General features: G+C 36.6%; 1 protein-coding gene across 1 annotated transcript; it reads left to right on the top strand.

Annotated features, from left to right (window-relative positions):
* The first annotated feature begins 90 nt into the window (after positions 1–90).
* On the top strand, positions 91–16745 carry ANXA1 (annexin A1). The gene is made up of 13 exons (XM_005154961.2): positions 91–179; positions 3606–3684; positions 5710–5803; positions 6602–6696; positions 8237–8350; positions 8941–9031; positions 10017–10096; positions 11066–11122; positions 12448–12541; positions 13148–13243; positions 14303–14361; positions 14910–15032; positions 16381–16745. The coding sequence occupies exons 2-13, from the start codon at positions 3619–3621 to the stop codon at positions 16438–16440; spliced, it is 1029 nt and encodes a 342-aa protein (XP_005155018.1). The 5' UTR covers positions 91–179; positions 3606–3618; the 3' UTR covers positions 16441–16745.
* The last annotated feature ends 1086 nt before the right edge of the window (positions 16746–17831 follow it).

Raw genomic sequence — 17831 nt, 5'->3', positions numbered from 1 at the left:
GTTCTGTGTTTAGGGCAGCACCCAGATTCAGCCTCTGCAAAGGCTGCTGGTTGCTGGGCTGTGGAAACAGCCTGGTTGCTAGGTGGGGTTTCCCTCGTCAAGCTATAAAAGTGCAGAGAGCCCTCTGCACTCCTACTACTGACAGTGCTGCCCCGAAAAGACTGTTTGGAAGGCAGAAGGTAGGTTTTTATTGCTCTTTGCTGCTGTCTGTAGATCTGACAAGCTTCAAGAATCATATGCTGAATTTGTCAAATGACATGGAGGAATTTTCTGTGGATTGCATTTACTGGCAAGGGAAAGATGGAAGTGAGCAGGAGGAATTCTTTCAAGAATTTCATGTACATAGAAGGGCTTGGATAGCTGCTGCTTTTATTTAATAAACTTAATTGGAAAAAAAACAAAAACACCTTAAAAGATTAAAGGCAGATTTATTTGGAGTTGACAGTTTCTTATGGTTTCTCTTTGCCTCTCTAGTAGGCTGCTGGAGAAATCTGTAGTAAAACTGGAGTTTCCTGGAAAAATAGTGAGCTTTGTACAGAGTTTTAAACAACAAACTGCTGTTGTTACTTCAACAGCAGTTTGGTGCTTTGGGACTGTAGAGGGGTTTTTGCTTATGAAAGTGATGAAAATGGGGCAAAACTAACTTCTAGAAACAAAAACAAACCCCTGCTTTTGTGACTGAAAACTTAGGAAAAGCCACATAAGTAAGGGCTGTATCATGGAAAAGCCACATGAGTAAGTGCGGTATCATCTGGGGTTTGTTCTGCTAAAACTTTCCACTGAGTTTTCCAAGGATGAGATTGTTCTCTCTCATGTTTTCATTCATATTCAGTAGACTTTCCACTGTAAATTAAATTCCTGTGTTAGATCTGCTGCTTTTTTTTCTGATAGGGTATAATGACTCTAATCAGGTCAAGGTCCTGATAACTAGGCTTGGACAGTAAGCAGGATGATATATTTGATATGGTTCAAGATACGATTAAGTTAGCATGGAGAAATGGTGTCATTTAACAAGACTGTAGAGTAGAAGTCTAATCGGTGTCTTTATTTTAATAAATGTTGAGTATTTTCTCAAAACCTAAAAACTTACATATGTCTAGATTAGTGTGCCTCTTCTGGGGACTGGGAACAAGACAGAAAGCAATTGCAGTAATTATTGTGAAGCAAGAGTTAGGGCTTTCAGTCTGGATGTCTGATTTTTTGTTCCAGTTTCAACGTTGTTCATTCCAATTTGGAATGTTCTCGATTCTCTTTCCTTTTTGATTTGACATCCATACATTCGAGTCTGGGAAAAGGCATGGACAATATTTTATTTAACAGAATTTTATTAAACTGAAATAGGTATTTTGTATGGAGTAACTAGAAAAAAGTGTCATAATTTTCTATGATACTTTCTGTTTGATTAATTGCATAGACATGTATCTTTTTTCCTGTATACAAATGGCTGTAAGTGCCAAAGTTTCTTATTTTTAAAAAGGAGGAAAAAAGGACAGTTTTTAAGGCACAGAATTATTTTATTGCATCTCTAATTTAAATTAGGGTAGACACAAAGGTTTAGAGACTTGATAAACCTAATTCAGTGTAGGTTAACAGCTGCCTGTTCTAGTCATCTGCAAGGGCAGCAAAATCTAGAGCTGAGGGAGAGCCATGGCTGTGGTGACAAGCAGAAGAAATTGAGATGTTAGCAGTTCTACCTGGAGCTAGCTCCCTGAGAAGTGTTACTCTATCAATCAAAACACAGGGTTTTTTTTCCACCTCTTGTCAAATGTGGTACTGTGAGACTAAATCTTGTTAGTTTTAAATGATTATACACTCTGTGAATCTATCAGTTGACTGACATTTCTGTACACCTTTGCTGGTGACTCAGTACCCCTAGTATGAAGTCTTTCAAATGTTTTCATTCTCCTACATATGGCCTTTATGTGTGCTGTCATAAAATGCAGTAAAACTTTAGATGCTGTACATTTTATCTAGCCTCATATACTTATTCTGTCAATACAAGAAAGGTACAGAAATCACTATAACTGTTTGATAAAATGCTGATTTTAACAGCAATGTCATTATGCTTTCCTGATCCTCAGTAAGCAAAACATACAGAAAAGTTTGGCCTTAAAACTTATACACTATTCTGACCATTATTTACCAACATAGGATTTGCTTTAAGTGACATACAAATACAGATTTGAAGCAGATTCGTTTTTTTTCCTGGCAGCACAGGCAGGGCTGAATTTTATGCCTTAGGGCTGAGAGAAAGGCACAAAAGCAAGATGTTTCTGGGGAAGAGGGAGTGTACGTGGCTCCAGCATTACAGTGGGAAGGGTGGAGCTGGGCTGGAGGAGGACTGTGGGAGGAAGCTATTGCGTTGTTGGCAGCTGAATGTGGAAGGAAGTTTTACAGTTTTGCTATAAAGGCAAGAAGCAGCTGGCCTGCAGCTACATTACTAGTTCCTAAGTGTGTGTTGTTCTAAATGACTGCTCTTTGCCCTTAGTATGGGACACAGGGCAGAAGTAAGGGAAGTGTGTTTGAAGCATAAGCAACATAATTTTTTATAGTTATGTATATGATCTGCATTATATTATTTGTATCATAAGACTTCAAATAGTATCTTATCTCTTCACACTAGATCCAAAGACACTCTAGTCTACCCAGCAACATTTTCTTTAGTTTATTATTTATAAGTATTCTTTGAACCCAAGCCTTCCCTAGTGTTTGCTCTGGAAGTGTGTTAGGGGGAAAATATGTATTTCGAGCAGACCAAAAATACCCTATTTGATAAAACATGAATTTATTTTCCCTGTTCCCTCTCTATTTCTATTAGCAAACAATATTCCTAACACCAAAGTTGTTATGAAGCAATTTATTAATTCATATTTGGATGTTCAATGTCAAATCACGCCACCATTAGTTTTTTTTTTTCCCCCCTTCTGCATGGTATCTTATGGGAAAGCTGGACTGAATTTCATTTTGAGTGTTTAAAAGCAAAAATTACCCCTTTTCCCTTCCAAAATGGGTAATACTTTATTCTTTTGTAAAAATCAGAGGAAATATGTGAAAAATAAGGAACAATGTAGGTGAAATTATCTAATTTTACTTGCCTTCCTTAAGAAGGGGCTGGTCAAAGAAATTACATGAGAGGGATTATCTTTTGTCTTAACACCCAAAAGTTCCAACCACAGTATGTGATCAGACAAGAATACTTGTTCACCACTGATTTGGAACAGAATCAAATATTCAGTAAGCTAAATGAGCATAGCTGATGCTATAACTAATAGGGAAAGTCATACTTCAATTTATTTCTGATAACTTTCCTTTGTAAGTCAGTGCTAATCCTTAGATATTGCCTAATCTAAAATTTCTGCAAGTAATTAAGGCTGTAGGGGTGAGCAAACAGTTATGGAGTATTGCATCACCTGGCAAACATAAAATTACCTCCTTCCAGTAGCACATGCCAATTGCTGCTTGGGAAACTAACCTCTGCGTATCATAGTTCAAGAAAAAGGATTTTGAGAGTAGGAGACCTCGAGTGACACTGGTACTGAAAATGGTGAAAGATGTTTTGTAACTTCAGGGAAAACTGGGTTTTTACTTTGTGCATCTTTTCACAGAAACTCTGTCAACATGGCTATGGTATCAGAATTTCTGAAACAAGCATGGTTCATGGAAAACCAGGAGCAGGAATGTATTGTAAGTATTATCACCTTCTGAGAGAATCATGCTTATTTTCAAGTATTTTTAGAACTGATTTAAAGGCATAGGCCACCAAATGTCTTTAACATACTCAAAGGGAAGAAGAAAAATGGCAAAAGTCCAGCAGATTAAAGAGGAATCCAATTTTATTGCATGATACAGTCTAATGGAATCTAATAACTTAGTAAGTCTGCTATCAGATGAAAAATTACTCTTCTGTGCATCCATCAGTCCAGTTATCACTTCTTAGGCATAACTAGTTACTGTAGTGAAATTGTAACTTCCAATGACCAATCACTGATTCACTCAAGTCTTTTTAAAGTAGTAATCTGATGCATGGGTGTGTGAATGTATGCGAACATGTTGGGAGACGTACATGAGAAAATCAGGGACTCAGGTTGAGGTACGGGAAGCCATGAGTTGGAGCCCAGGAATGTAAAGGAGGAACTGAAGTTACTAGTATATGTCCTAGCTTTTGAGTCATATGTCATGCTTATGGTGCAAAGAGTCACAATATGTAATAAAACATCCCAGATGGTCAGTAGTGATACTGATTAGAAGGGAGGCTTGTGGTGAGCAATCAAGAGTTAGTGTACTAGGATGACAAGGAGTGTCTTGTAATAATGAAGTTAAGATACTGAAATAACTGGCAGGAAATGTAAAGCAGTACACTGTGAAGTCCGAGGAGGTCCAGAAAGAAGGAAATTGAACATAGGGGGGAAATTTCACTAATTTTGTAATTTTGGCTCCACAGCATTTTGTGCATAAACCTTTGGCTCCATCTTCCTATCTTCCTTGCACTCCCAAGGTTCTGAATCATTCTGGTTATGGTGGTTAGATTTTTTTTTTCTTTATTGACACTAATTTGTCATGGAAACCAATATACAAAGACTAACCTGGTGTGTCTGGGAACAGGCAGCTAACTAGTCCTATTTCTCTGTTGGGTGCAAGACACTGCTTTAGTTTACAGTCCCTCTGCTCTCTTACTCCCTGTGTGGGGTGTTGAATATTTAGTTATCAGGTGTTGGAAGTGTACAAAATTCAGTACAGAATGCTGTAGGCAAAACATGTATCGTAAGCCACTTCTCTTGTGCTATTTAACTTTAGACGCAAAGGATTTTTAAAAAAATCCAACATTGTGAGTTGTTGAAACAGGGAAAAAGTGATTCTGAAAATGCTTAGAATCTGCTGTGGTTTGTTTGTTTTGTTTTTGTGTGTGTGTGTGTTTTTTTAATTACAAATCTCAGTATGTATCATTCCAATGGCAATTTATTTAATACAAGAATCTTGGAGCATTTTATAGCTTCTGTAAAAGAAGCAAACATGGGTTAGATTCATGCTGTTGGCTCATAGGCCCATAGAGTAACGTGATTTGTCATGTTGCTGACTTAGAACAACCCATACAACATGGTGTGTAGTGGAATTCATCACCCTTAGGTATTCCCAGAGCCCTGTAGACATTCATTAGGGAGTCAACTCCCTAGACTACATCTATGCCTGTGAAGAATGTGACTTACATCTCAAGTTTCAGGGAAGTTAGGCAGTAGTTCCACACTTCCTTATAACTTGTTCCAAGTTCTTGCATGCAAGAAGTGATTGTAGCCTTAGATACGGGTTAGCTGAGAAATGACTTAATGTGATGCACAGTCAGTTTGTTTAAGATGAGCACAGAAATTAGTAGCACTTCACTGGCCATGCTTGTAGTATTTAATTGTGGGTTTAGAGCATTTAAAACTGGACATAATTGCTGAAAGTGACAGTTAAGAAGTATTTTACTGTGGAATCTAGCTTTGAGAAATAGGTCTCCAGGTACCTTTCTGTTTAATAAAAGAAGTGTGAAAGGAATAGATATAATGCATATGTATTACTGAGACTGTTTTCTGTAGCTACAAAACTTTGTATGTTCTTTGACAGTCATAATAGGCAATCCCAAATACATGGTTTATACAGGCATGTAAAACTGCTTCTTTGGAATGAGCAATTACAATTTTTCCTTTTTTTTTTTTTTTTTTTTTTTTTCAGAAAAGTTCAAAAGGTGGCCCTGGAGTACAGGCATACCCGAACTTTGATCCATCAGCTGATGTTGTTGCTTTGGACAGAGCTATTACTGTAAAGGGTAAGAGGAATAAATATTTAGCCTGCTACATTAGGGCTCTTCTCAGGAAATCTTGAAAAGAGCATAACACTAAAAAAAAAATAAACAAACAAAAATAAAAGGTGAGAGGTAATGGCAAGAAGGAGGGGTGCCTCTGCTTTTAAAAGTTTGGGCATACATTAAATTATGCCACTTGGTGAAGAATCTCAACTCTTTGATACGCTAATGTTGTATTATAGTTTCAGACCTTAACACAGCTACTTGAATATGCTGAAGGAAGGACTGTAAACATTACATTTCTAGACAATAAAAAATACTGTAATGTTCCATACTAATACTTTTTGATTTCCATAAAATCCCTGAGAAAGAGAGGGGTAATACAGTATATGCTTATATTGTGCTTCTCTCTTTTGATGAAATTCCTATATGGCTATTTGCCTGTACTTTGATATATTTTTCAGTTTGACTTACTGAGATTAAATGAGCATGCTGCCTAATTTTATTTATTTATTTTTTAGTTACTCTGTGGTGTGAGTTCTGCACTCAGAACACTTAAAACTTTCTATATGAGTTGTAGAAACATAGTTTCTGTGTTCTCTGGGAATCTATTTATTTGGTTTCTTCACTAACTCCCTAATTGTAAGTCAGTAGATGATTACAGTTTTTCCTTTGGTTAAACTTCAGTGTGTCAAGAAATCAAACTATGACATAACACAAATAATAAAAAATATTTAAGAATATTATTTGGCTAAACAATGCCTTACAGACTGCCATAATATTTCAAATATGTTGGACATTTTGCTGTTTGTTGACTCATAGGTGTGGATGAAGCCACCATCATTGATATTTTGACAAAAAGAACAAATGCTCAGCGTCAGCAGATCAAAGCTGCCTACCAGCAGGCTAAGGGAAAGGTAAGGTATATTCAAGTCAAACTTAAATTTATATAAACAAAGAGAATGCTAATTCCCTGTAACTATACTGCCAGTATTTTTAAATAAAAGGAAAAAAATTGAATTCTGACTTTCCAGTTTTTTGAATGCCCTAGAGGTCTTTTAAATCACTAAATCACTGGGAATGCAAACTTCAGTACCACCTGGGAGGCAGTGTGCTGAGAGGAGGGGAGGGACAGAGAAAGGGAATTGGAGTCATCTCTCTGAATATTTCAGTGCAGATATAATACTAAACAGGATAGGAAAGTTGTAGGACTGTAACACTGTTCCGCAAGTATAGTAACACTGTATGGGAGTAGGTGTACAGGGACAATGTTGTTCTACCTCTAAGTAATAAAACTGCTAGTCACTGGAACTGAGATGCTTGGAAATAACCACTTGATTCTGAAAAAAAGTTTTTATTACTCTTAATTTTCTCTATAACAATTTTTTGTCCAGTTGAACCTGAAACTTTAAATTGAAATTAAAGTTGCACAGTTGGTGTATCAGAGATTCTGAGCATTTCCTCCTTTGAAAGCGATTCCTTTGAGTGTAACTTTTAAAATAAAAATTTCTAATTAATATTTGAAAAATAAAATAAGAATCTTCTAGTAAAATTAGAAAATAATCTAATATCTCATTTAGCCTAGATTTCCTGTTTCAGTTCAAGAAACCTCACTTGTGGTTTCACAGCTCTCTTCTCTGCTTAAAGGAGACTCCAGCCTTGCAATTATATCTTTTAAAGAACTAAATTAAAATATAACTTCAAAGACATGGTGAGACTAATGCTGTTAGATTTAGATATGCTGGTTCCTGGCACACTGTTAAAAGCAGAACAGCACTAACTATGGACATATTGCTTGCTTCTGAAATGATCTCATTGGTTTAGGTACCCTGACAAAGCAGGCTGACTTTCTCACACTTACAACCACAATCTGTAAACGTATTGGTAGAGAACTGGGCTGTAACTTTTAATGTAACAAAACACACTCTAGCATTTCCAGAGATGAGGCAGAACAAAAAGATATTTTTTATTTTAACTTTAATTTAGGTCAAATTACATTATAGCTGAAATCATAACTTTAGGACTTGCAGTTTTATGTAGAGCAAGATTACACTATGTCCACAGAATTTCCACTGCAGATTCTGTATCCTTCCTGCAATAAGTGGATGAATTAAAATGGTATCCAGAGAAGCAACCCAGTCATAACAGGAATATACATTCACTTAAAAAAGAAGCGGTGTATTCAGAATCTGCTTCTGATACTGTAAAAGAGTGAATATGGCTGAATTGCAATGTGTGAAAGCACTCCTTAATGCATATTGAGAAAACATGACACTTCAGTTAACATAAAGGTTACAAATTTAAAATTTCATTTAGGGCTTCTTAATTCTTTCTAGTAGCTAAACGAATTATGTGGACCAAGACTCGTCAGAAATGAGACTGATTTCAGCAATGTAGCTGAACAGTAGCTTTTTACCATTCACTGGCTTAGTGTATTTCTTGTTCTTCCTGTCACAGAGTCTGGAAGATGCCTTGAAAAAAGTTCTGAAAAGCCACTTGGAAGATGTTGTTGTGGCTCTGCTCAAAACCCCAGCTCAGTTTGATGCTGAAGAACTAAGAGCCTCTATGAAGGTGAAGTAAAAATGAAAAAGAAACTTTTCTAAAGAGCATAAACAAATATCAGGGCCTGTAACTGACACTGAACTTGGATTTCAAAGCTCTTATGTTGTCTTCATTTTAATCCCATTTTGTAAAATATATCTATACCAGTAATCCAGGTTCTGAGAAACACGAATCAATTTACACTGAATGTCAGAGTTGGAGGAAGTATTTTTGTAAGACGGAATCCTTTCTACCTTCTGAAAACTGATCGCTGATGTAGTAGTAGAATTGTAGTATCGACCTGTATATTTACATAAAAGAACACAAAATGGAACAGGGATAGTTTTCTTCATAAATTTTACATCCTACCTTTTATGTGCACTGCTCACCTCCTTTAGCACCTCTTTCGGGTACCAGTGATACTAAATGCGATAACAAATTAATTCCGAAAGAGCTGAAATAACAATACTGTATGGAAGAACAATGGTTCCAATTTTCCTTTCTTGTTTCACATAGGGCTTTCAAAGGCAAGTCTATGATTTTCATCTTATGTCTGTTCTTCTAAATTTTGAGTTCAGTCTGTCAAATAACATTTCTAAAAATTCAATTACTTTAATCAGGGGCTTGGAACTGATGAAGATACCCTAATTGAAATTCTGGCCTCAAGAAATAACAGGGAGATCAGAGAAGCCAGCAGATACTACAAAGAAGGTAATTCAGAGGAAGAAAGAAGTGTTAATGGCATATCTACAGACACATTACAGTCACAGCCCTACTTCTCAATATGGGAAGCTGAGGTGACACTGTAGGAGGCAAGTAAAGCTTCACATGAAATAGAAACAGTTGCAGGGGAGAGAGGTCATACAGACTTTTTCTGATCTGTGTGGATCCCAATACAGAATGAAAAGTCTCATCATTACTGCCAGAACTGCAAATGTCTCATAGAATGGGCCATGTATTTAGTTGCTTTCTAGGATGCTAGCAAAATGGAGCTGCTTTTCTTCTCTTGTAACTAAGCTTTAGCTGACTTAAGGTCTCACTAGGCTTGTAAAAAATGCCTTACTGAGTTTACAACACAGATAACATTAGTGTAGGAGCAGCCAGTGAACTGAACAGCAAAGATCTTTGAATAGATAACTAGCGTATAACATGGCATCTCATATATGTGGGGTTTATTGCAGTCAATCAATGTTGCCCAATTAAATCATGTTTTTTGAGGTTATGGGCTAACTTTTCTAAGAGGTTTCCACTCAAGTTGTCTCGTTTAGAAGCCCAGATTAATAGTTCGCATTCTGGGGGAGAGTTCTGTGTTTGAGTTCAGTGCTTATAAGAACAGTGAGAAATAAGTCTGAAATACATGGTTCAGAAAAAGCTTTTGATATTTTTTTTTTTTTTGAATTCACAAGCAAGAGCCCAAGACAGTGCCACCCACAAGACCTTTGAGAAGTACTTTTCCAACAGATTTTGTGTTTAGCACATCTCAGGGATTAGAGGACATGTTACAGATAGAACCCTTCCCTTGAAGATGAAAGGGAAACTAATAAAACTGCATTTCTAGTGGGCATATTTAAGTGGGAAATAAAAGACTGAAAAACTCATAGAACAGTTGGGATTGGAAGAGATCTTTAAAGATCATCTAGTAAACCTAGCTGATAACTTTAAAGCAAACTATGAATACTTTTTCTATTGATTTCAGTGCTGAAGAGAGATCTGATACAAGACATTACCTCTGATACGTCTGGAGACTTTCAGAAGGCTTTGGTTGCTCTTGCCAAGGTATACTGTGCTTAAACCTTTAGAGTGACATTATCTGTAATAAAAAATTAATGTTGTCAGGACTATTTCAGAGAAATACATATAATAAATAAGGATTTAGGTAATGTTTATTTATTTGCATTTTTTACTTCCATATCTTAGATAATATAAAATTGTTCTTAAAGAAGTTATGATGAAGTTTTGTCTCAAATGTATTTTAAAAACCAGTAATGTTTATTATTATTTATCATTTATGCTTTTAAGATTTTTTTTGTGGTAACTGTCTGTAAGCACTTGAAAAAGCAACAAGCGTAATGTCATACCAATTGACTAGAAATAGAAAAAGAAGAAATGCTTACAATTAAAGAAATGCACCTTTTGTATTGCTGTTAAGCTATATTTCTAGTAGGTAGATAGATAATGGGGCAGGCAGGCTGTAAACATACAAATAAAGTATTCTATGTATTTGTGTTCAAAAGCAGATGAGTTGCCCAATAAAAAGACCCCATTAAAATGCATAAATGATTCTGCAGTTGTTAAGTACATGTATATGAAGTTTGTACATGCATGCAGGATTGTTTTTTGATACATCTGTATGAACAGTTTTGATTTTCAGTTTTGGTTTCAAATCAACTTGAAAGGAATCTATAGAATTTTAATCAGGGAGAAAATCACAGCTTCTAAACCTGTAACTTCACATTAAGAAACAGTATTTCCTGTGGATTTTAATGTACGACTTCAGAAATAAGTTGCTGGTGGCCTTAGAAGAGTGAGCTCTGAATGATTTTCCTTTCCAAGTCTAACCATTTTATGATTCTATGATTACAAATAAAACTGCTTTATTGACAGAATGATTGATGTAACTGTGCCTATTTCCGATTATTTATTAAATTATGTATGGGAATGGTAGGGCAGAACTATAAAATTATGAGCTCTGCTAAACTGAATGATTGTGAGTACCAGTGAATTTTTACTTATTTATATATGTAGGCTGACAGATGTGAAGATTCTTACGTGAATGATGAGCTTGCTGACAATGATGCCAGGGTAAGATCATGCTTGGCACTCTGCCGGACTTTTTTATCTGGCTAAATTTGAGATTAGTAACTCTAGCTGTTAATGTTCTAGCTTAATCTTGTGGTTGCAGACCTAACAGATATTTGTATTTTATGTAGCAATCTTTTCTGAGTGGATACTGTTTTACAAAGTTCACTTAAGCTTGGCTATCTGAAAGAAGTTAAATCTTACCCATAATACCTAGTTTCAGAAGCATTTCTGCAAACCCTCTTCTAGGTCATGTGAAGTATTCAGACCGACAACTGTAGAAATTTGACACAATATTCCTTCTGTTTATGACACAGATTTACAGATGAGTTTGTATTCCTGAATGTGCAGAACCAGCTGCCATACCTTGAACCAGTGTGAACCTGCAGTATGTTAGCTATAGTTATTGCTTTACAGTGATTAACTTTTGAAAATTACTGGGTCAATCTCACAACCATTTTCAGAATAATTATGAAATAAACCACTCATCTTTCTCTTATTTCTTCCACAATTAGACTGGCTATTTTTAAAATCTTGGTAAACTTTTGCAGGCTTTCCTGAGTTTTCACATACAAAAGTTTTGATCATTGTTACAATTTAAATGCGGACTGGCTTTAAATTGGTTTATAAAAAAAGATCTAACCAAGAAAAAGCCATTCAGAAATATTGGTTTTATCCATGCTACATTAGGAGTTTAGTTTTGTCAGATACAGAAGGTCAGTAAATTAATACTTTGTCTAAGTTCAAAAGTTCAATACCACTTCTCTTGGTTTAAAGAGTGTTAAATCTTCTTTGCTACTGTTTGGAGGTCTTCAATTGTTACTTCTGGAGAGGTTTGAGAAGGTGAGGGAAATGAAGGAGACTTACTTGGTTCTTACTTTCCATTAAAAAGACAAGAAACACTTGGTGCATAGGTTTCTTCTTCACGGTTGTCCAATTAATATTAGAGATAATACTGGCTGTCTGAAGAAGGCCTACCAGTCCTAGACTTCTGTGCAGACTATAAACACATAATGGTATATGAAAAATATCTTCATTCAAGAATGTAAATATAACCAAGACAGCTAGATGGGGATTGTAAAATGTCTGGAAATACGTTTTTCAGCTGCACAGTGTTTTCTAGGTTCTTATGACATAAGTGAATGATGAAGTGTTACTTAACAGATCTGGAGTTCGAGGGTTTTAGAGTTTTGTTAGGGATTGTGTTAAGGGCTGTAGTTCATTATTGACAAGCAGTGGCCTACATTTGTCTTGTACCTTCAAAAGCACAGTATTCCTGCTTGAGTTTTGCTACACGGATGTAAACTTCACCACTTTATTTACGACAGGCCTTGTATGAAGCAGGAGAGAAAAGGAAAGGAACAGATACTAATGTGTTTGTTACTGTTCTTACTACAAGAAGCTACCCACATCTCCGAAGAGGTATGTTAGATGAAACTTTGTGCTTCACTTGATATTTTGATCATGACCTGCTCATGAACTTAGGGAAAATATGGTTTATCAGGACGTGAATCAGTTTACTACAAAGTTCTCTGTAATTGAGCACATGATTGCTCTTGGAGTGCAATTGGCAGTTTGGCTGATCTTTCCATACTAGTGATGAGCAGTATCATTTAGGTGGTTAACAAAACTGTTACCATAAAGTCTCACATGGCTAGTGATCACAATACCATGGGATCAGTGTGGCAGGTGTTGAATGCTCTCCCAACATAGTCTTGCTCTTCAGCCAGCTTGCCCTGGGTAGAGGGATATCAGCTAATGTCACAAGCTTGATTGGAGTCACTGGACCACCTCCATCCCTGCCAATGGGAGCATAATCCCTGTCCTATTACTTATGTTGACTTCACCAGTCTGTGCGATAACACTTCTCTTTATTTTGTGCTGTCTGAAAAAGGGAAAAATGCAAAAGATGGCCTACGGGTCACCTGTGTTCACTGCTGAAGCAGTGAGGTCAGAATAAGGCAGAAGAAATGGAGGGAGAATACCATATTTTCATTACTGTTCACCAAGTTTTCCTTCCTCATTTAGTCTTTCAAAAGTACACCAAATACAGCAAGCATGATATGAACAAAGTACTGGATTTGGAGCTGAAAGGTGATATTGAGAACTGCCTGACTGCCCTTGGTAAGTGGTTCTGCAGATTGTAACCTACCGTGTATACTGACCATATGAAAACCTACCTTTTACTTCTGTCATACTTGCTCAGGTAGGAAGACCACTGGGCTTAACCTTTGTTAAGGAACATGCTAAATAATACTTTGGATAAATCTAGTACAAACATAGATATTTGAGTTTTTTAAATTTGGCTAAACCTGATGAAACACATATCCTGATATATAGAAAAGTCTTCCAAGGAGAACAGATGTGTCATCAACATAGGAAAACCTTTACAGAAAGTCAGTGTGCCAAAACTAGCTGTCACAACAGGCACACAAGTAGTTTTAAACCTATCTTCAAAAAAAAAAAAAAGGAAAACACAAAAACCCCAAACCCACTTATCTCCAAGTTTTGTTTTTCAAATAAATTTATAATACGTGGTTATTAAAAATAGAACAAATTTCCTTCTGAATTTTTTTCAAGAAAATATTCTGATAAGGTTTGTAGTAAAGGTGTATATTAAGAACATTAACATTGTGTTCCTCATGAACAATAAGGTGAGGCAGTGATTCTCTTATATCACTTGTATCAGTGGATCAGGGATGAAATCTGAAAGTGGACACCCATCTTGTTCTCAGTTTTTGTATCATAATCAAATGTACTTTGCGTAAAAGAGTAAGTCCCATCAGATCCATTTTCGTGTCAGAAGTCAAGAGCAGGTGTGTAGTATAATTTGGTTCACAAAACATCAAATCATAACCTCTAGTCCTCCTGCAGAATATAAAAATGTTTTCTCATTTCTCTTCATGGAAACTACAACAGTTTTTTAATTCTGTGGCAGGGAACTAGGCAGCACAGTCTTGTCTTTACAGTACTCTTTCCTGACTGAATTGCTTTCTGAATAAACGGATGTAAGAAACTGCTACTGCTCCCGTATTTTGAAGGCAGGTACAAAAAGGTAGATAAAAAGGATATACTGGTAGGAACACTGAGACTGCTTTTAAAGTGTTTTTTTTCCAGACTTTAGCCTTTTTTTTAGTTGTTACATGCACAACAATGTGACCTTATCATGTTGTTTCATTACAGTGAAGTGTGCCACAAGCAAGCCAGCTTTCTTTGCTGAAAAACTCCACTCGGCAATGAAGGTAATCTAAAGAAAAAAGCCACCTTTATAAACATGGGGTACTTTGTAAGCTGAGAAATAACAAGCTACCTAGGGCTCTGTAAGCCCTTTGTCTGATAAAAAAAATCACTGCAGAAGGATATTTGGTGTATGTCTTTCTCTCTGTCTGTTTTTCTTTTTAAATTTCTGAATGTCCTTCCATAGGAGGAGCTACCTGTTTCCTGTAGTGTGTTCAGGAAGGCATTTGTCCATCCATGCACGTATCTTTTGCCCTAGACAGTGACAGAAATCTAACTGGAACTTTTATTTATGAAACCACAAAAATATTAGTGAAAATAGGAACGCAATTACAGATCTGGACAAGAACCTTGTAGAAGCCTAATCTTTGACAAGACATCCATGATCCTTTTGTTAGTTTTGGAAGCTGAGTTGAGTAAAGCAGCTGATGATGCTCAAACAGTCCAGTATACAGGTCCAGATCTGTAATTTCTTTTTTTTCTTTTTTTTTTCTTCTGTTTTTCCTGTTTGCTATTTTGTTGTTTTGTTTTGTTTTTTTATTTTTGCTAACAGGGTGCTGGAACACGGCACAAAGACCTCATCAGAATCATGGTTTCACGCCAAGAAGTGGATATGAATGAGATCAAAGGCTATTACAAGAGGCTGTATGGCACCTCTCTCCGCCAAGCCATTATGGTAGGTGATTTTGGAAGTCCAGTAAGGGTTTTTTTTACAATTCTGCTCCTCAGTCAGCATTTCATCTTGAGTAGCTCAACAGTAGCTGAGTAACTCATGTTAGCAGTGATGCACATACTGGTAGAATTATTTCATTTTCTGGAGTAATGCTTTTGTTACGAAAGCTATGGCAATCTGTTAATAGTGGTACGAGTCTCAGGATATTGTCTTAAGAATAAAAGTCAAGAGCTGAATGGGGACTCCAGCATCCCAAAGTTCTTGTACTTGAGCAGGCATAAGGTACACTGGCAGGAGAGTAGAGAGGATTGCCCTATGAAGCCTATGGGAGATACTTGATGCAACTCGCTCTTCATTTTTGACATTTGGGGTACTCCTGAATATATCTTGTTAAGCAGAAATTTATTTGGCCTGCTTTTTAGGTCACTTAAGTAAATGTGTTAAACAAAAGTATCTGCTTATGGGGGATAGACCACCCCCCAGTATATTTTCCAGCAACTTTAGATCAGTGAGGTACTAGAGAAAAACTAAACTTGCAAAGCAGGTTTGTGGAAGCTAGTAGACAACACTGAAAAACAAGAGTCTTGTCTGGAGCAGAAACATACTCCCTACATGTATCAAAATGCTTTCATGATTTTTAGTGTTGTCTGCTACTCTTTCAGTTAGGTGCCAAAGATCACTTTTATTCCTCCCTAATAAGTATATATGATCTGTAATTTGGTATGTAATTACATCACTTCATAATGTTTCAAAGTAATGATTGCATCCAAAGATCTTGAAGCATAGTTTCACTATAATAACAATTCATGTATGTTGGCAAAGTAGATTCAAATATGGGAAAACATGGTATGTAATAATTACACTGCATACTTAACACATTATTTTTTTTTCCAAGCTGAATAAGCCATCCTATGGTGAACTGTACTGTTGGCCTGTGCTGTAGATAATCCTAGATCCAATGTGTATAGCGTTTTAATATTAGTGAACATTGGACATCACTGGTCAAGGAAGGCTTTTTCTCTTTGGTGAAGAAAAGCTTAAGCTCCTGGGCAAACAGAAATTGTCTGTGCTTCTTTATTTATGCTGTGAGACCCACCCAGGGTATTTATTAGCCTTGTCTACTTTGCTCCACTCTGGAAATGAATGTGTTTATTTCTAGGTCATGTGAATAACTTCCATGAGGTTACTCAGTTCAAGCTCAGTCTATGTTTAAAGTGTATGCTATCAAGTGATTAATTTATTTAGGTGAAGGACTGAAGGTACATATATATTGAATGCTTACTGAAATTCATGTAATTTGAAACAATTATTCTAACAGTTGTGTGGGGTTTTTTTGTACTTATATTGACAGGATGAACTCAAAGGGGATTATGAAAATGTCATGGTGGCTTTGTGTGGAAATGATAACTAAGTTTCACGTTTCTGCAACACACGTCAAGTTGCTGAAGGTCTGTTTCATTTGCCTCAGTTGTCTATATGAAATACAGGTTTTACACAGTGAGGTTTCTCTGGAATGGTACTTAATCCATATGTGTAATGTCGAAAATATGTAACCTGGAATGTATTCTTTCATTATCTTTATTCTGAATGGCATTAATAACTCATTGCCATTATTTGTCCAAAATCAAAGAATGCTCCCCACATTATATTTGTTTGATTAATAAGTATGAAGTTTTCATATATGCAAAGCAAATAAACTTTTCAAAAGAAAATTAACACGTGTGGAACTTTGTATGTCTTTTGTCACTTTTCTGCATTTAATTTCAAGTTATCTGCATACAGTGCATGAGAGAAAATCAATAAGTATCTTAAAAAATGTGGCAATATCAGGCAGTGTAGCTGCTTCTATACCTTTCCATTTCACTACAAGTAGGGTTTATGTAAGCCAGATATAAGAAAAATACCATAAAATTTTTAACAAGTCATCTTTAGTTATCTCTCTTGCTCTTTTTCATTTAAATTGCAGAGTAAATAAACTTCTTAAGTTGTGTTCACAGGAAAAAAAACAAAAAAACACAACCCTCTCTGTAGCCCATGTAGGACTTTTATCTGTATCTGGATAAGCTGTGTAACATTTTATATTATCTTTAAGGTGAAAAAAACTACTATCACTGCTTCTACAATCAATAAAGGCAGTTTAATAAAGCAAAAGCAAGGGTCATACACAGAAGCAAAGAAACCAAAGATTTTCTTCTCTACGTTCTATCGGCAGGTGATGTCTGGCCACTTCCCAGGAAGGGGGGCTTCAGCATGAGCAGTGGTAGGGGTTGCTCTGGAAGGCAGTGTCGTAAATAGCAAATGCCTTCCCTCCCACATTTCTCTTGGCTTTTCCTGCTGAGCAGACTTCACATGATATAGAATATCCCTTTTACCTGTTCAGCATCTTTGTCAGACATGGACAGTGGAATTGAGTGCGCCCTCAGCAAGTTTGCAGGTGACCCTAAGCTGTGTGGTTTGCTTGATACACTGGACCAAAGGAATGGCACCCAGAGGGACCTTGATGCATTTGAATGCTGGGCCAGTGGCCAGCCTCATAAAGTTTAACCATGCCAAGTGCAAGGTCCTACACCTGGGTGGGAGCAATCCCAGGCACAGCTACAGGTTGGGCAAAAAGGAAATTCAGAGCAGCCCTGCAGAGAAGGACTTGGGGCTGTTAGTCAATGAGAAAATGAACATGAGCCAGCTTCAGTCTGCACTTACAGCGCAGAAAGCCAACCTGGGCTTTCTGGGCTGCATCAAAAGGAGCGTGACCAGCAGGTTGAAGGAAGTGGATCCTGCCCCTCTACTCTGCTCTTGTGAGAC

The sequence above is a fragment of the Melopsittacus undulatus genome, chromosome Z, assembly GCF_012275295.1.
Source record: "Melopsittacus undulatus isolate bMelUnd1 chromosome Z, bMelUnd1.mat.Z, whole genome shotgun sequence".
Lineage (NCBI taxonomy): Eukaryota > Metazoa > Chordata > Aves > Psittaciformes > Psittaculidae > Melopsittacus > Melopsittacus undulatus.
This window is presented reverse-complemented; position numbering and strand designations above follow the sequence as displayed.